Source organism: Somniosus microcephalus, chromosome 16 (genome assembly GCF_052327205.1).
Source record: "Somniosus microcephalus isolate GS21.2 chromosome 16, FLI_Smic_1.0, whole genome shotgun sequence".
Taxonomy (NCBI): domain Eukaryota; kingdom Metazoa; phylum Chordata; class Chondrichthyes; order Squaliformes; family Somniosidae; genus Somniosus; species Somniosus microcephalus.
Genome location: NC_141002.1, coordinates 38,261,469 through 38,281,609, shown reverse-complemented (window position 1 = coordinate 38,281,609; position 20,141 = coordinate 38,261,469). Strand labels below are relative to the sequence as shown.

The 20,141-nt window shown below is 44.4% G+C and overlaps 1 protein-coding gene across 2 annotated transcripts in view; it reads left to right on the top strand.

Moving 5' to 3' along the window:
- Nucleotides 1–20,141, top strand: part of phf21b (PHD finger protein 21B) — a 208,739-nt gene that overhangs the window by 136,661 nt on the left and 51,937 nt on the right. For both annotated transcript variants that reach the window (XM_086008816.1, XM_086008815.1), the window contains exons 7-8: nucleotides 8,358–8,702; nucleotides 15,293–15,415. In XM_086008816.1, the coding sequence (XP_085864942.1) occupies nucleotides 8,358–8,702; nucleotides 15,293–15,415 (468 nt within the window). The remainder of the gene's footprint in view (nucleotides 1–8,357; nucleotides 8,703–15,292; nucleotides 15,416–20,141) is intronic.

Below are 20,141 nucleotides of genomic sequence, written 5' to 3'. Positions count from 1 at the left end.
CTAATGCTGCCGTGCCTTGCTGTCTCTCTATTTCTCACTCAAATACACAATCTGTCTCTGTCTCTCTCTGCTTAGGTTGGTGGCACTGTTCTAAGACCTGTGTATCTTGGCTTCTGGCACTGCTAGAAAAGTGGAACAGTGAAGAATGTACACCATAAATTATGAAAACTTTCACTTGATGCTTCTGGGATTAGTTTTAGAATTTTCCCAAATGACTAAGACTGCGTGAGAGTGAAAAAGACCGTTTGTTTACGGTTTTCACAGAACAGTGGACAGAATCTCAGAATTTTGTGCTAAAAACATCAGTAAAAATCCTGTAATACCATGTTATAAAAGTAAAATTGATCAAACTTAATAGAACTGAAGAAGTAAGAAACATGAATGAAAAGCAAGGAAAATGACAAGAAAGCTACCTATAAGAAACTATAAAGGACTTAAGAAAACAACTAATCCTGGAAACCCAATCAGGAAATCTGCTAAAAGAAAGGAGTAGGCGAACTAAGCAATTAGCTCAAGTGATATTTCCATGTCCTTTATTCCAATTGAAATTTTCTAATGGCAAAAATAAGATTTTAAACAAAATAAAAACATAAAATTATACATTTCACAATGACGCTAATACATGTACCCATAGAATAATCTTTTACGCATAGAAATGTCAGCTTGATTCAGTTGGTAGCACTCGCCTCTCGGAGATGGTGGGTTCAAAACCTAATCCAGGATTTTAGCATATAATTTAGACTAAAACTTACTGAAAGAGTACTGCATTGTTAGAGATACTGTCCATCTGAGGCATTATCTGCCTATTTAGGTAAACGTTAAAGATTCCATGGAAATATTACGAAGAAGAACATGGAATTCTTCCGGTATAGGCCAATATTCTACCCTCAACCAGCGCCACCAAAAAAACACAGTAACTCCTCATTTATCCATTTGCTAATTGTGGGATCTTGTCATGTACAAATTGACTGCCACATTTGCTAATTGACAACAGTGACTACACTGCAAGTGTAAATAATTGAAATATAAAGTACTTTGGGATGTGAAAATGTGCTATATAAAATGTAAGTTTGTTTTTTCATTAAAGTTTTTACTTCAAGGTATTAACTTTGCTCAAAAGCCAGGGTTTGCAGTTGCTTTTTTTTATTCCCCATAAGTCTTATTTTGTGCAATTCCCTGGCTACTGCAGTATAATTATGTGCATAGTACAGACTTTCCCAGCATGCAGCACAATGACTCTATTTATACACCTTAAGACTCTCTTCCCTCACACTGTAAAAGGATTTCTGAATTCCCTTTTTCCAAATTATGAACTTCATTACCTCTTTTTGCCCCCCTCCCAGTGCCATTGCTGCCAGACTGCACATTTCACTTCAGGTCAGTTCGGGATCTTGCACGGTGGACACAAAGGAAAAATATTTGTGCTTCCCCCTTCTGCGGCTGATGGTGGTAATGGATGAGCCCCTAACAGGATGGGGAAACCACCTGTAAGACCTAGACTGATATCAAATGGACAGTACAATCATCTGTATGGTATATCTGCCTGGAATTGAGGGCAGCATCACTTGCTTGACAGTAGTTTCTGATTTAGTGTGGGTAATCTGTATGCAATTGAAAGGAAATACTACAGTACTCCATGTCAGCAAACTGGAAAGGACTTGTTCATAAACCTTCTGACATGGCACAGTTCAGCTAGATTGCTGGCATTGGGATCACAGTATAATATTCTCAGCTCAATCCTTTGCAGGGGTACATGATAACAGCTAAGGATTTGAGTGTCTGGAGATAAACTGGTTTGCCCCCACATTTCTGCTGAAGGACAGGATGGTCTCTTTTTTTCCAGGACATGTAAAGTTTCTGTATGGGTTTCCTTTGTTTCCCTAATAAAAGATAAGAGTAGGAGTTTAAAAAAATGTGTTCACAGGATGTGGGCTGGCATGGTTGCATTTATTGTCCATCCCTCGTCCCCCTGAGAATGTGATGGTGGGCCGCCTTAAATTGCTGTAATCTATTTTCTGCTGTACAGAATTTCTTTTCACTTGCAAACAAGGCATTTGTCATTCATGATCTTCTTGTGGATGATTGTATTGACATCCTGGCTTTGACTGAAACAGTTCAAGGGTGGCAACACCTTGCCCCTGACTGAAGCAGCCCACCTGGCTATACTTTCTACTACCTGCCCCGCCCAAGATGCTGCAGTAGCAGCATGGCCGTTATCACCAAATCGCACCTTCATCTCTTCGCCCTACTTTCTCCTCCGAGCACCTTACCTTGTTCCACCCCTCACTTGTTTTTACAACCCCCACCCAAAGTTTCTCACCAAGATAGCCTCTTTGTCTCTGCACTGCAACTCCTTGTTCTCAGTGATTTTAATCTTCATCTCGGCTCCCTTGCCTCCTCTTTTTGAATTCATTGATTTCCTGTCTTCCCGAAATCTTTCCCTCCATATAAGCTTTTTTACCCATGCCCTCGACCGTGCCATTTTTCATGGCCTCTCTACTCCCATGGGTGTCTATCACAGATAAGGTGGTCTTTGACCAATTCCTTATAACCCTTAGGACCCACATTCCCCTACCAATCCCACCATTTTGTGTCCGTCCCTATAACAAAAACTTCCTGCCCAAATCTGTGCCCATCTTACTTGCAACTCCCTGTTTGAATCTATCCAATTAGATTTCCGTCCTTGCCACAGCACCGAAACAGCCATAACAAAAATCACAAATGACATCCTCTGACTGTAACTGGTGCATTATCCCTCCATGTCCTCCTCCCCCAACCTCTCTAGCCTTTGACACGGTCAACCACACCATCCTTCTCCAACACCTTTCCTCCGTTGCCTGGCTCAGTGGTATTGCTCTCACTTGATTCCACTCTTACTTACCTCATTGTAGCCAGAGCATCTATAGCAATTGCTTCTCTTCCCATCCCTACACACTTGCCTCTAGAATCCCCAATGATCAGTCCTTGGCTCCTTCCACTTCCTCACCTACATGCTGTGCCTTGGTGACATACATATGATCAGCTTCCACACATAAGATGACTATACCCAGCTCCACTGCAGCACAATTTTCTCCAGTTAAACATTGGGAAGACTGTAACCACCTTCGCCTCTCACCACCAATTCCACCCCCTCCCCAAACATTGTCTCAGGCTGAACCAGATTGTTGCTAATTTGGTTCTATTTGACTCCAAGCTACGCCTCATGCCCCATGTACTCTCCATTACAGTGATCTCCTACCGCCATAACATCAACAGCCTATACCCCTGCATCAGCCCATCTGCCGCTGAAGCCCTCATTCATGTCTTTGTCACCTCCAGACTCGACTATTCCAATGCCACTCGCCTCCCACTCTCCACCCTCTGTAAACTCTCTGGTTTGCTGTATTGTCCCGCACCAAGTTCTGCTCACCGATCACCCTTGTCCTTGCTGACCTGTATTGTCTCCCAGTTCCCTGTGCCTTCAATTTAAAATGATCATCTTTATGTTTAAATGCCTTCACGATCTTGCCCCTCCCTATCTTTGTAACCTCCTCTAGCCCTATAACTCCACCACCCCCCCCCCCCCTTTCCCCCCCACAACACCTTAATCTCTGTTCCTCTGACACTGGCCTTCTATGCATCCTCCCCCCCACCCCACCCCCCAAAACCATCACTGGCAGCCATACCTTAAGCCATCTAGGCCCCATGCTCTGGAATTGCTTCCCTTATCCCCTCGGCCTCTGCACCTCTCTTTCCTTAAAACCCACCTCTGATCAAGCTTTTGAATTTATCTCCTCCTTTATCTCATGCCCATTTTATGTCTGATTGAGCCTCTGCAAAGAACTGTCGAACATTTTTTACATTGAAGGCGCTATATAAATGCAAATTATTGTTGGTGTTCTGTGATGTGATGTGGGGAATTCCAGGATTTTGTCTCAGTAACGATGTAGGAATGATGTGTCCAAATCAGGATGATGTGGAGGGAACATGCGGGTTATGCTGTTCCCGTGACCTTGCTGCTCTTGGTAACCCACTGCAGGTCTTGCAAACTACAGATGTCGCACTTTCTGGCAATGAACAATACTCCTGTTCTGCAGCAGAGATCTCAGTTGAGGGTTAAATATTGCATCTGAACTAAAACACTCCCATTGATGAAGACCTATTAAAAGGTAACAGTTGTTAAAACAAGGTCTTCACTGTCCGACGAATACCATGATCATTTGACTCGGTGTCCATTAGTGGGTCTTCTAACACACAGTTGAAAAAGTTTTACTATCATCTTCTACAAAGTTGGTTATTCCTTTCTTGTATGATGTCCTTCACATTCTGCAATATCAGTATTTGCTCAATCATTTTAAGACCCAGTTCTATTTGCAATTATATTGTTTAGTTCTGTCTTCCATGACACATTTATCCATGGGTTCATTACAAGAACACCCATTGGTCTTTTGTTTTATGCAAGCTATTTCAAAATTGTGTCCAGTTACGCATTCACTGTTTCCCAAATTTTATTTTTCACAGGCTGATGTTTCCATTGTTCAAACCTCTTGTATCATGTGATTTTAAGTTGGCTCAAAGTCATTGGACTGCGTGTCTCCATTGTAGATCAGCCATATATGATTTTGTCATTTTGACATGGCAGTCTTCAGGATTCTGCAGCAGTTCAACTCAAAATTTGCTTCCCAGTTTTATTTGTCCTATTGTTTTAACTGCCACCAGATTACTACTCACTTCTCCTCAGATAATGTCCCAGAACTTGCACTGCTGTACCAGTGCTGTTTTCATAACTCAGAGCCTCATAGAACCTTAAGTTACAATGTTTCTTATACAGTACAGGAAACTTTTTTATCCGGCACCGACAGGACCGGCGTGGTGCCGGTTTATCAAAAAGTCCGGATTACAGAGAGGTACAGTAAAAGTTACGAGAGCTCCGTACACAGCCACAGATCCAGGCTTCCCTGTGGTGCAGGAACCTGGAACGGCCACTAATATGAAGTAAAACTTAGCTGAACCTACTCCTGAATTTTGCCGGTTAACAGAGATTTCCGGTTATTTAGGTGCTGGTAAATCGAGAGTTTCCTGTAAAAAGCAATTGCTGAAATCAGTTATTTATTTCCTGTGGTACAAAGAATCAAGGAAAACTGGTAACCAAGCAGTCAATATAAGTGGTTGGTTGAGTTCATTCTGCACTGTAATGATGTATGGAAGAATATGAGAGGGTAAGCTGAAGGCTATGATTGAGTGACCCCAGGAAGCAATCGGCTTCCAATTGAACTGCTATATAGGGTAATACATGTTCATTAAACACTACTGTCTCGGTTTGACTGCTGCACTTGATGATTTCTTATAATTAATTCTTAGGCTTGATTTATTATGGCTCCACTGTGAGTATCCACCCCTTAATCCTACTATTTTGGTATTTTCCTACGATGCATGAATGAAGAAATTATAGGATGGTTTTCATTCTTGGAATGGTATGCATGCTTCACACATTACAATACTGGCAAATTACTTCCTAAGATCGTGCAAGGGCATAGATTTTTTTTGGGGGGTTACAGGTATTGATAGTTTGATATTTACTATTTAGATTCAGGTCAAAATAAATTGGTGCAATTGCGCAAGGACCCTACAAGGTAGCTAATCTATATATATATAAAACAGTATGGGCTAGATTTTCAGTTGCTTGCGCCAGCAGTTAGCACCTTAAGAGAAGTGATTTTCGGGCGCTATGCGTGTAGCGCCCGGGCGCAGCGCAGTTTGCGCCCCGCCCCAAATTAAGTTGCCCGTTAGCGCCGGCGCAAAGTTTAGCGGCCGCCTGGATGCGCGCGCAGAAAATGACGTCACATCCTCGTGCAACGCCCTTTGGCCGCCCCGAATCCAAACTTCAGTCGGACCGCCCCATTGTGCGGCTGGCGTCCAGAGCGTTTGTAAAATGGAACGCAACACACCCTGGGGAGCGCAAATTAAAGGGCACTCCTCCTGCACTATAAAAGGCGGTCTGCATGTGTTGTGTGGAAGGATCCAGTGTGTTGTTGTGAACGGTGTATTTATGTTTCCGGCCGCCGCCGCCGCCTCCTCCTCCTCCGCCGCCGCCTCCTCCTCTTTTTGTCCCCCCCAGAGTCTGCCTTTGAAAAAAAACACATGCACCCTTCCCCTTTAAGAGCTCACTGGCACCAGAGTGTCTGCCGTGCGCTGCGCCCGAGCTCGGGTGTTGCGCTCTGCACCGCCGACTTAGCGCCTAAAGATAGTAGTGGAACGCCTCTTTTAGCGCTCCACCAACCTCTTAGGGCGAAGCCACTGAATTTCCGGCAACGGGGCGCTACTTTGGGGCAGGCGCTAAGGTTAGCGCCCCAAAACTGTCTATACTGAAAATCTAGCCCTATGTCTCTCTGTCTGTCTCTCTGTCCGGCTATACAATCAAAAGTTATAGAGCATACCTACACATATGTTATATCAAAAGAAAGCTTATCATTAGAGGACTCTTGTAGGTGTATTTACTTTTTCGTGTCTCAAAAAATTTTTGCACAGTGTACAAAAAACGTTCAAAAATACTCAAAAATCCACTCATTAGCGCTTGACCAATCCTACCTCTCATTAGTGTTGAGTGACGTGCTGCTTGACAAATCCTACAGTTCACTCACCTGATGGTTGACCAATCAGTGCGTCACAGGCGGGACCTAATGCTCCAGTCTCCCTAAACTTCGCCGCCATTTTTTTCATCCCCACAGGGACACCACCAGCCAAACAAACCCCCACATTCCAACTCCGGCAGCAGCAGGTGAGTTTCCACGCAGCGGGCGGGTCATCGGCAGCGGCCGACCGTCAACCGCGCCACCCGCGGGGGAGCTCCATCCCCACAGCAACCCTCACATTGCGGCTCCCGATCCCGCTCCTGCCCCGCCGCACCGGCAGGTAAGTTGGGCTCACTCGGGCCGTGCCTCGCAACCGCTCGGCCCGACACACACAGCGGTCGGGGCAGCGGCCGCCCGTCAGCCGCGCGATCCGCGAGAGAGCTCAGCTTGGGTCCGTCACAGCCCGGCCGCGCCTCAAGCGCTAGGCCCTGCACGGCCGCTCTCAGAAGGGGAGGTAGGGGGAGGGGAGGGAGGGAGGCAGGGAGAGGACAGCACGGGGAGAGGGACAGAGAGGGGGGGGACACACGGGCATGGAGACCGCGCGGCCCAAAATTGCCCTGGCAACGCCAGGCTCCCCTGCTAGTCTATCTATAAACTGGTGCTGTCATAAAGGAAACCATTTCTATGGAATAATTTTAACTTGCAGTTGGATTTAGTATGCTTAGTTCCAAGTGGGTGTAATTACAGACACAAAACTGCTCATAGTTTGGCATAAATTGCCACTAAATTGGTAATCTCTTTCAATAAGGACAGCTACTATAGGAAATGGAAAAAATCATATCTGTGTCGTGGAGACCTCTTTTAGGACAGGTAGTTTTACTTGCCATGCAGCGAGTGCTTGATGTTGAAAAAGCGACATTTTTTTGCATCACCTTTGCCCTAATGGGCAACAAAATAAACCAGAAGTGGCCCCTTTAATTAATCATTAGGCATATAAAATACTAGCATACAAAATGTCCAGACTTTATTCATAATAAAATTATAAACATGTATAAAGAACACATTTGGAATTTTGCTGTAGTTAATGAACAGCAGGAAACTTTCTTTCCTCAACACCCTACCCCCACCCCTGGTGCTTTATTGAGCCATACAGACCAAGTGGGTTCCAGATTTGATGTTCTGTCTGTTAAATTAGTTGACCTTAGTCAGGTAGGCCTCAGTGTCTTTTGACTAGGGACAGGTAAAAGAATCCAGGGTTCCCACTTCTAATTGTTATTTAGTAACTGCTGGAAAGTGTGTGTGTGTGGTTGTCAGATGAAGACAGGATTATCTTTGACCATGATGATCCCTATGGTAAAATTGCCTGCTGGCATTCCTCGTGAAAGCTCATTCACATGCCACTCGGACAAAGCGCTGGGAAGCTGTCAATGCCCAGGTAACCAAATACTTGCATATATTACACTTGGGAAGAAAGTATAAATCATTAATTTAAACTAGGGTTTTTGGTACATGCAAAAGGAGGGCTCTGCACTTGCTCTTTAACACTTCAACGCACAGTATTTAGCTTTTGTGAGTTCAATAACTACAGATTCCGTTTTGTGAAGCACGTACCTTGTTTAGAGTTGTTCCTGGCTGCCCTATATCCAAAAACGCATGCACTCCTATAAAGGGTTGTTCATGCTGTTAGGCTACTCGTTAAGAATAGACAACGCTTGAGTAAAGTACAGTGAAATGTTTAATCATCTGTTTAAGGAAATAATTTTAAAAAATCTGTTTTAAGGTTTTATGATATACTTGTTTCTGCAGGTTAGGCCAAAGACCCTGATTCCAGACAGCCTCTCAGTCACTCTGTGCCGTGACCAGACTTCCAGTCAGTCTCAGTCTCTTCAGAAGACCACTGTAGTCAGCATCAAGAACCCAAGTCCAGCTCTTCCAACTGCCAACAACACTGTCAACCATGTGCACACATCAACAGGCCAAACACACAGTTTTACAGAGTCACCATTGGTCTCCACACCAATCAGCAGTGCTGGAGTGGCTTTTGCGATCATCTCTGCCTCTCCCAACAATGGCAGTTCCATGAGCAGCAGTACAGTCTCCCTGACCAGTGACACTATCAGTGTCCAACCTCTTCTACTCAGCACAGACAAGGTAAGGATCAACTTTGAAGAAAAAGTTTGACAAAGGGAAAATAAACAAATCTGGTACGGTTGGACCAAACTATAATATATTTATACGTAATCCAGAGATAGATGAATCTTGTTATGATTCATTACATTCCCCTTTCTGTATCCCCAGTCAGTGGCATTGTTTCCCAAGTGGCTATCAGGCCAATTTTAAATCATGAAATACTCCCAAATGCATTGGCATGGTCCTCATCAGTGATGTCATTGGAGTAACCTAACAGTAAGAGAGGCTCTCCATGAGTGCAATAAAATTGACATTTCTTTTAAAATAATAGTGTGTATTTTTCATTCTGGAATAAGGGAATATATTGAAAAAATACTCCTCCTCCTTCCCCCTGTAGACTTCCCTTCCTGTTGAACTATATGGCGAATTTGCATCATGTAAATTCATAATGATTGTCTTTGCAGCATGCAATTTCTTTGTCTCAATAACTTGACCACTACATTTCTTAACACAATGTCTAGTCTCACTACAGAATGGACAATATCCTTTTCCAGTCTAATATTCACTTCCATGGATTCTGATGGTGGTGACGTCACAAAGTGAAATTTGCAGGGACAGTTATGGCTTGCCATTGCTAGAAATGGGTTGGCAGCATTTTGACGGCACTCCTATAATTGAGTTGGGGAAGGAGTGAGTGGAATTGAAACAAAATAAAATTGCCAAAATCTTTAAAGAGAAGGAAATTTAAACTTTTTGATCAATGTATAAATAGCATTGTTTCAGCAGTGTGGAATTCATGACAACAGTTTCATTTAAGGAACCCATTGATCAACAACTTCCCTTTAATGTAATAAAACTTCCCAAGGTGCTTCACAGGAGCATGATCAAACAAAATTTGACAACGAGCCCTATGAGATACTAGGACAAGTGACCAAAAGTTGTTCAAAGAGGTAAGTTTTAAGGAGCGTCTTAAAGGAGGAGAGTGTGGTAGTGAGATGGAGCGGTTTAGGGAGGGAATTCCAGAGCTTAGCGCCCAGGCAGCTGAGGCATGGTTGCCAAAGGTGGAGCGATGAAAATTGGCAACATGTAAGAGGCCAAAATTGGAGGAACGCAGAGATCTCAGAGGGTTGTAGGGCTGGAGGAGGTTACAGAGATGGGAAGGGGCAAAGCCATGGAGGGATTTGGAGGAGGTTACAGAGATGGGAAGGGGCAAAGCCATGGAGGGATTTGAAAACCAGGATGAGAATTTAAAATTGAGGCGTTGCCAGACAGGGAGCCAGTGTTGGTCAGCGAGGGTGATGGGTGAATGGGACTTGGTGCGAGTTAGGATGCAGACAGCAGAGTTTTGGATGGGCTCAAGTTTACGGAGAGTGCAAGGTAGGCCAGGAGAGCATTGGAATAGTCAAGTCTAGCGGTAGCAAAGACATGGGTGAGGGTTTCAGCAGCAGATGAACTGAGGCAGGGGTGGAGACAAGGCGACGTTACGGAGGTGGAAGTAGGCAATCCTGGTGATGGAGTTGATAAGGGGGGTCAGAAGCTCTTCTCAGGATCAGATAGGACACCAAGGTTGCGCACGGTCTGGTTCAGCTTCAGACAGTGGCCAGGGAGAGGGATGGTCGGTGGCTATAGAACAGAGTTTGTGGCGGGGTCCAACGACAGTAGCTTTGTTCTTCCCAATATTTAATTGGAGGAAATTTCTGCTTATCCAATACTGGATGATTCATAAGCTGTGCATCTTGTTCATTCTGTACTGCTGTATTCCCCAAAATCCATTATTACAGTGTTTGATCGATCTGTGGGCATGTTGCGTCTTTTTTGAGCGATATGAGTGTCTCCCATAGCACTGCTCAAAGTCAGTTGGAGGATACAGCAAGGGTATTATGACATGCAGTGGACAATGTTTACAGTGATGAAATGTGAATTCCATTTTTACTGCATGGTATTTTGGGTCCTATCGTGTTTTGGGAATCAAATTTTACTAACTGACCATTTTTCTATGAAAATTAAATGAGTGGCCTTGATTATTACTGTATTATATGATTCTTAATGCATGTATACTTTCTTATCCCAGGATAGAGTAGAAGATGTTGGGAAGATTTTTACAATTGTCAGTAAGTAGAAGGTGAATAGTCGTAGGGCTAAAAATTCGGTATCGCCGCGCCAGGTCTTTAGTGCCCGAAATTTAGCGCTGGGCCGGATTCCCCTAGCGCCCGCCTGAAGTTCAGTAGCGCCGCCCCAAGACGGAGGCGGGCGCTATTGGAGGGTTTGGCCGCCTCGTTTGGGGCGAAGAATGTCAGTTTCCGGCGCCCAGCTGCCGCTGCGGCAACCGATGCGGTGCGGCAGGCTGGGGTACTGCAGGCCTCCTCCTTCTCTTAAGGAGGAGCTGCCTGCAGCCGTGAGATCGCCGCTGGATTCCCCCGTCAAATGAGCCTGGCACCACGGAGAAGTGCCAGGCTCGCGGGAGTCACACCAATGCCGCGGGGGGGTGGTGCAGGAGTCCGGGGAGGGAGGTGCGGCCAGGCGGCCGCCGGGAAAGCGGCCGGCCGCCCCTCCACCTTTATGCGCCGGCCTCTCGGAGCTGTAAGGCACCGTTTTGCAAACGCTGTTTGCGGCCGCGACGGGCGAGGCGGCCGCAACTGAATTTGGCCATCGGGACGGATTACCATTGGAACCGGGGCGCTGCGCACACCGATGACGTCATCGGTGCCGGCGCAGCGCTACCGGCTAACGCCGATGTTAGGGACCAACTCAATTTCGGGCGCTAAAAAACTTCCGGCGCAAACCACTTTATAGCCAATAAGTGGGCGCAAACGCGACTGAATTTCTAGGCCGTAGTGTGGAGGCGGGAGGAGGCTGATGGAAGGCTTTGAAATTTAGCGTTCGTGGGGTTGACGTTCTTTGGGTTTCAGTAATAGAGGTGTGGATGCTACTGGGTCTTGTAAAAGTGGGGGGGTGGTGCTTGGTTTGGTAGAATGGGAGATGGTGCTGAGTTTGATTTGGTCAAGTCGGAGGGTACTCTGTTTTATAACAGTTGGGATCTTGTGTCATACAACGGACAATGTATTATCAGGCCCATTGATTTATGGTAGCAAAATATGGTGGGAGGGATGAGCATTAAGGGTGGAAGGAGCAAAAAGAGTGCAGGAAGACATGGAAGTTGTGGAAAATGTAATGAGTGAATGAATGGCAAGTGGTGGGAAAGCCTGGGTAAGAAAAGGCGTTCGAGTGTGGGAATGGAGAAGGTATGTCATTTGGAATACAACATAGAAACATAGAAGATAGGAGCAGGAGTAGGCCATTCGGCCCCTCGAGCCTGCTCCGCCATTCAGTGCGATCATGGCTGATCATCCAAATTCAGTACCCGGTCCCTGCTTTCTCCCCATACCCCTTGATCCCTTTAGCTGTAAGAAATATATCCAACTCCTTCTTGAATATATTTAATGTATTGGCCCCTACTGCCTTCTGTGGTAGAGAATTCCACAGGTTCACCACTCTCTGGGTGAAGAAATTCCTCCTCATTTCTGTCCTAAATGGCCTACCCCTTATCCTTAGACTGTGACCCCTGGTTCTGGACTCTCCGACGATCGGGAACATCCTTCCCGCATCTAGTCTGTCCAGTCCTGTCAGAATTTTATAAGTTTCAATGAGATCCCCTCTCATTCTTCTAAACTCCAGCGAGTACAAGCCCAATCGACCCAATCTCTCCTCATACGTCATTCCTGCCATCCCAGGTATCAGCCTGGTGAATCTTCGCTGAACTCCTTCCATGGCAAGAACATCCTTCCTCAGATAAGGCGACCAAAACTGCACACAATACTCAAGGTGTGGTCTCACCAAGGCCCTGTACAACTGCAGCAAGACATCCTTGTTCCTGTACTCAAACCCTCTCGCTACGAAGGCCAACATGCCATTTGCCGCCTTAACCGCCTGCTGCACCTGCATGCTTACCTTCAGCGACTGGTGCACTAGGACACCCAGGTCTCATTGCACTTCCCCTTCTCCCAATCTATTGCCATTCAGATAATAATCTGCCTTCCTGTTTTTGCCACCAAAGTGGATAACTTCGCATTTATCCACGTTATATTGCATCTGCCATGCTTTTGCCCAATCACCCAACCTGTCCAAATCATCCTGGAGTTTCTTGGCATCCTCCTCACAGCACACACACCCACCCAGCTTTGTGTTGTCTGCAAATTTGGAGATATTACATCTAGTTCCCTTGTCTAGATCATTAATATATATTGTGAATAGCTGGGGCCCAAGGACCGATCCCTGCGGTACTCCACTAGTCACTGCTTGTCACTCGGCAAAAGACCCGTTTATTCCAACTCTTTGCTTTCTGTCTGCCAACCAGTTCTCTATCCAAGTCAATATCTTGCCCCCAATCCCATGTGCCTTAACTTTACACGCTAATCTCTTATGCGGGACCTTATCAAAAGCCTTCTGAAAGTCCAAATACACCACATCCACTGGTTCTCCCTTATCTATTTTACCAGTTACATCCTCAAAAAATTCCAGTAGATTAGTCAAGCACGATTTACCTTTTGTAAATCCATGTTGACTTTGTCCGATCCTGTCACTGTTTTCCAAGTGCTCTGCTATTACATCTTTTATAATGGACTCTAGCATTTTCCCCACTACCGATGTCAGGCTTACCGGTCTGTAATTCCCTGTTTTCTCTCTACCACCTTTTTTGAATAGTGGGGTAACATATTAGCTACCTTCCAATCCATGGGTACTGTTCCAGATTCCATCGAATGCTGGAAGATGAACAGCAAAGCATCAACTATTTCTACGGCCACTTCCTTACGTACCCTAGGGTGTAGATTATCAGGCCCTGGGGATTTATCGGCCTTCAATCCCATCAATTTCCCCAACACCATTTCCCTACAAATACTGATTTCTTTCAGTTCCTCCCTTTCATCAGACCCTATGTTCCCCGACATCTCTGGGAGGTTATTTGTGTCCTCCTTTGTGAAGACAGAACCAAAATATGTATTTAATTGGTCTGCCATTTCTTTGCTCCCCATTATAAATTCCCCTGATTCTGACTGCAAGGGACCTACACTTGACTTCACCAATCTTTTTCTCTTCACATATCTATAGAAGCTTTTACAGTCAGTTTTTATGTTCCCTGCAAGCTTACTCTCATATTCTATTTTCCCTTTCTTAATTAATTCCTTTGTTGAATCCTAAACTGCTCCCAATCCTCAAGTTTACTGCTTTTTCTGGCCAATTTATATGTCCTCTCCTTGGATCTTATGCTATCCCTAATTTCCCTTAGCCACGGTTGAGTCACCATTTTTGCTTTATTTTTATGCCAAACTGGGATGAACAAATTCTATAGTTCATCCATGCGGTCTTTGAATGTTTGCTATTGCCTATCCACCGTCAACCCTTTGAGTGACATTCCGCAATCAATCCTACCCAACTCGCGCCTCAGACCATCGTAGTTTCCTTTATTTAAATTCAGGACCCTAGTCTCTTGAGTCGACTACTTCATTCTCCATCTTAATGAAGAATTCGATCATATTATGATCGCTCCGACTCAAGGGGCCTCGTACAACAAGATTGCTAATTAATCCTTTCTCGTTACATAATACCCAGTCTAAGATGGTCTGATCTCTGGTTGGTTTCTCGACATATTGGTCCAGGAAACCATCCCTTTAACACTCCAGGAATTCCTCCTCCACAGTATTGTTACTAATTTGGTTAGCCCAATCTATATGTAGATTAAAGTCACCCATGATGACTGCTGTGCCCTTATTGCACGCTTCTCTAATTTCCCTTTTTAATGCCGTCCCCAACCTCCGCATTACTGTTTGGAGGTCTATATACCACTCCCACTAACGTTTTCTGCCCCTTGGTATTTCTCAGTTCTACCCATACAGATTCCACATTATCAGAGCTAATATCCTTCCTTACAATTGTGTTAATCCCTTCTTTAACCAGCAACATAGTAGGAGGGAGTTGTGAGTGGTGGAAGGGACTAGGCACTCAGCATGGGAATAATAAAAGGTGTTTGCAAAAGTTGGTGTAAGAGGACAAGAAGGCATGAGTGCTTGAGGGTGGATAGTGGTAGGCGGGAATGGTTGAGCTGCGGGAGAGCAGTCCAAGTGTTTGTGAGCACTGGGAAGATGTTTCCAGGGTCTAGTGGGACTGGGAGGTGGGTATCAAAGACGGAGATGTAGTGGGATGGTAGGGGCAGGGTGTGGGAACATTGGGGAGGGTGATACAGGTTGCTGCTAAGAAAAGCATAGTGATGAGTGTTGTTGGGGGCAGGTTGACAGTGGCATATTTGGGGAAAGGCATGGGTGCTTGGCTTGGGGCGAGTGGTGAAAGGAGGCAGCAGGGAGTGGCAAGTGGCAATGCTAGTTGGATTAAGAGTCGGGTCAAGGTTAATCCTGCCCTAAATAGTAAATTAACATTTATGTACTTCATGAATTTGTCCTGAAGATGTTTTTGTAAGTTAATGTTCCACACCTTTGGGTTTTTTTCATCATCTGAATGCAGTGTTCAAGATTTTTCCATTACTTGAGAGCATAGTCTTGTGTATGTTAATAATGGAATCTTGTGAATGTTCGGTCACTCACTTTTTGTCATTTTTGTAGGTATTAATCATTCAGCCACAAAGTCAGACCCAAACAGAACACCTGACAGAAAAAAGGAAAACTTCAGGAGAACAACCTCAGGGCCATCTTTCCACAAAATCAAAGAGAGAAGAAAATCCTGAGGTAAACCTTTTCAAAGTGAAGAAGAGGGAGTGGTTACATTTCCTTACTTTAAATTTGCACTTGCACACAACTTGTAAATGAACTATTTAAGGGAGAAATAGCAAAGGACAAAAGGACATTGTGAGTGGTGGGATCCGGCTTATTGTCAGGATTCATCTACGCTAATCTATATATTGAAAATCTTTCGTGGGGATTACACTTCTTCTCCACAAATCTTTCTTGCTGTTGTCATGATTTTTTGGTAACTCGTTTGTCAATATTTTAGTATGCAGAGATTTATAATGGCAATTGCTTATGTCCACAGTTGCTTGTCGCGGTGTGATGACATAGACGTCTGCCACTAGGCTGCTGTTGTGCATTCCTTCTCCCCCACTGTTTCCTTTCAGTTAAGTTGGTCCTGCAAGTCAGTTAACTTTTAATTGAGTAATTTATTTCCACTTCATCCAGTGGAACAGGCCCATCCCAGTTGCCTATCCTGATGTACCAAGTAACCCTATCTTGTTTCCACACTCAATTGAATGTGTGGCCTGTTGCACTTCCCACTCCTCAGCCGACAATGGGTCCACTCCAGTTCCCAAACCTCACCCCTTGCTCGGAGAGTCCCATTCCAGTTTTTGCTCCCAACCTGAGAAGGATCCTGTTAAAATTCAGTTGACCAGATGAGTGACCTGCTCTGGTTACCACTCCAAAGGATCATTGGTCCCCAATATTGCTCCCTGTTCACATTGCCTCACCTAATGAGGAGAGAGATCCTCTCCAGTTCCTGCTTCTCACCCAACAACAGTCGTATTGTAGTGGATCTGATTTATTGCTCCAGATTACTCCCTCGCATCCACCGAAAGACCTGCTCCAGTTCCCGCTCCAGCAGATCATTGATCCCCAATGTTGCGTTTCCTAACCCTATGAGAGGAGAATTATATTGTTCTCCTTGCTTACAAGTAAGCCCTGATTTTTAAAATATTTTTGTTTCCTTCCTGTGTTTCACTTAAGTTCACAAAGTTTCAGTTCATTGCTGCTTTTCTCGCTGCTCATTTGCCCCCTCTCGATCCCAGTAGAAGCCCCTTCCACATGACATTTGATTTAATTGATTCATATCCACTGTATTAAATTTAGACTTGTTTTTTCTATTTTCATAATTGTTTCCTTCCATTGGGTCCTGCTCTTTTATGAGCATATCAAAACGTCGGACACATACATATAGCCTATCCCATACAGTTGTGATGCCTTATACTTCACGATTCTGACACTTCCTACCCACCAGAGGCCACCAATATGCAAATAGTCAAAGAAAGGATGGGGCGGATTAGAGACCAAAAAGATGATCTTGTGGTAGCTGAGGTACTAAATGAGTACTTTGCATTTGTTTTCAGTAAAGAAGCGGATGCTGCCAATATCACAGTCAAGTAGGAGGTAGTAGAGAAATTACATACAATAAAAATAGATAAAGAGGAGGTACTAAAAAGGTTGGCAGCGCTCAAAGTAGAAAAGTCACCTGGTGGGATGCATCCTAGGTTGCTGAGGGAAGTAACGGTGGAAGTTGCAGAGGCTCTGGCCACAATCTTCTAATCTTCCTTAGATATGGGAGTGGTGCCAGAGGACTGGAGAATTGCAAATGTTACACCCACGTTCAAAAAAAGAGGGATAAACCTGGTAACTACAGGCCAGTCAGCCAAATATCGGTGGTGGGGAAACTTTGAGACATCAATCCGGGACAAATGAATTGGCACTTGGAAAAATATGGATTAATAAATGAAAGCCAGCACGGATTTATTAAAGGAAAATTATGTTTGACTAACTTGATTGAGTTCTTTTATGAAGTAACAGAGAGAGTTGTTGATGTTGTGTATATGGAGCTTCAAAAGGCGTTTGATAAATTACCACGTAATGGAACTTGTTAGCAAAATTGAAGTCCATGGGATTAAAGGGTCAGTGGCAGCATGGATACAAAATTGGCTAAGGTACAGAAAGCATAGTAGTGGGCAACAGTTGTTTTTCAGACTGGAGGGAAATGTGCAGTGGTGTCCCCCAGGGGTCGGTGTTGGGACCACTGCTCTTTTTGATGTATATTAATGACCTGGACTTGGGTATACAGGGCATAATTTCAAAGTTTGCAGATGACCCAAAACCCAGCAATGTAGTCAAGTGTGAGGAGGATAGTAACAGACTTCAGGAGGACATAGACAGATTGGTGAAATGGGCAGACACATGGCAGATGAAATTTAACGCAGAGAAGTGTGAAGTGATTCATTTTAATACGAGGAATGAGGAGAGGCAATATAAACTAAATGATACAATTTTAAAGGTGGTGGAGGAACAGAGAGACCTGGGGGTATATGTACACAAGCCTTTGAAGGTGACGGGACAAGTTGAGAAGGCTGTTAAAAAGGCATACGAGACCTTTGGCTTTATTAATAAAGGCATAGAGTACAATTGCAAGGAAGTTATGCTAAACCTTTATAAAACATTGGCTAGGCCCCAGCTTGAGTATTGTTCAATTCTGGGCACCACACTTTTGGAAGGATGTCAAGGCCTTAGAAGGGGTGCAGAAGAGATTTGCTGGAAGGGTACCAGGGATGAGGGACTTCAGTTATGCGGAAAGACTGCCTCAGAGCAGAGAACGTTAAGAGGAGATTTGATAGAGGTGTTCAAAATCATGAACACTTTTTTGATAAGAGTAAATAAGGAGAAACTGTTTCCAGTGGCAGAAGGGTCAATAACCAGAAGACACCGATTTAAGGTGATAGGCAAAAGAACTAGAGGCGACATAAGGGAATAAAATTTACACAGCAAATTGTTGTGATCTTGAATGCATTGCCTGAAAGGATGGTGGAAGCAGATTCAATAGTAACTTTCAAAAGGGAATTGGATAAATACTTGAAGGGAAAGAATTTACAGGGCTATGGGGGACAGAGCTGGGGAGTTGGGTGAATTGGATAACTCTTTCAAAGAGGCGCAATTGGCCGAATAGCCTCTTTCTGGCTGCATTATTCTGTGATTCTATGAAGTATGTATAAATCGCTGTTTAACCTGGAAAGAGTGTTTGGGGCCCTGAATGGTGGGAAGGGAGGAGGTGCAAGGGCAGGTATTGCATCTCCTGCACTTTGGTGCCGTGGGAAGGGGAGCCGGTGTTGGGTGTCATTAAAGAGTGGACCCAGGGTGTCATGGAGGGAATGGTCCCTTCAGAATGCTAGAAGGGGAGAGGAGGGGTAGATGTAGATGGTAGCAGAAAGGTGCAAGGGGACATTAATAGATTAAGTGAGTTGGCAAAACTGTGGCAGATGGAGTTCAGCGTGGGAAGCATGAGGTTTGAACCTAAAAAGGATAGATCAGAGTATTTTCTAAATGGTGAGGATCTCGAAACTCTGGAGGAGCAGAGAGATTTAGTGGCCGATGTACAAAAATCGCTTAAAAACTAGTGGACAGATACAAAAAATAATTGAAAAGGCTAATGGAATGTTAGCCTTTATCGCAAAGGGGCTGTAATACAAAGGAGTGGAAGTTAGGCCACAGTTGTATTAAAAAGGTCTGGTTAGACCAGATCTGGAGTATTGTGTTCTGTTCTGGGCACCGCACCTCGGGAAGGATATATTGGCCTTGGAGTGGGTGCAGCGCAGATTCACCAGAATGACACTGGGGCTAAAAGGGTTAAATTATGAAGATAGGTTGCATAGACTAGACTTGTATTCCCTTGAGTATAGAAGATTAAGGGGTGAATTAATTGAGGTGTTTAAGATGATTGAAGGATTTGATGGGGTAGAAAGAGAGAAACTATTTCTTTTGGTGGAGGAATCCAGAACAAGGGGGCATAAATAAATTACGGCTAGGCTGTTCATGGGCGATGTCAGGAAGCACCTCTTCACACAGGGTAGTGGAAATCTGGAACTAACTCCCCAAAAATCTGTTGAGATTAGGTCAGTTGAAAATTTCAGAACTGAGATTGATAGATTTTTGTTAGGTAAGGGTATTAAGGAATACAGAACCAAGGTGGGTAAGTGAAGTTAAGATACTTGATCTAAATGAAGTTAAGATACTTGATCTAAATGAATATTGGAACAGGCTTGAGGGTCTGAATGGCCTACTCCTGTTCCTATGTTTGACACAATAGATTTACTCATGAGTGCTTTGTCCTGTCTCTCCAGTAAAGTAAATGACGATAAGTATAACCTTTCCATACATTTAGATTGTGTCATTCTATTACAGCAAAGTAACAAGCAGGTAATGTAATATAAACTGAAATTTTCTGCATTAATTACAAAGCGCAGGTCAGACCTGTGATTAGCACAGCAGCAGATGCTGCTCTTTATCTCCAACTTCCCTTTCCTCACAAGTCCTCTAATGTGTTGTCGCCTCTGAAATCCACACCCATCTTTCCCGTAACTCCATGTTTGAACCCTTCCAATCAGGTTTCCACCCCTGCCACACCACTGAAACGGCCCTTATCAAAGTCACCTATGTGACTGACCATGATAAACTATCCCTTCTCATCCCCCTCGTTCTGTCTGCAGCCTTTGACGCAGTTGACCACACCATCCTCCTCCAATGCCTCTAATCCATCGTCCAGCTAGATGGGACTGCCCTCACCTGGTTCCATTCTTACCTATCCTGTCGTAGTCAGAGAATCACCTGTAATAGCTTCTCTTCCGCTTGCGCACTATTAAGGAGTGCTCCAAGGATCTCTCCTTGGCTCCATCCTATTTTTCATCTACATGCTGCCCCTCTGTGCTCC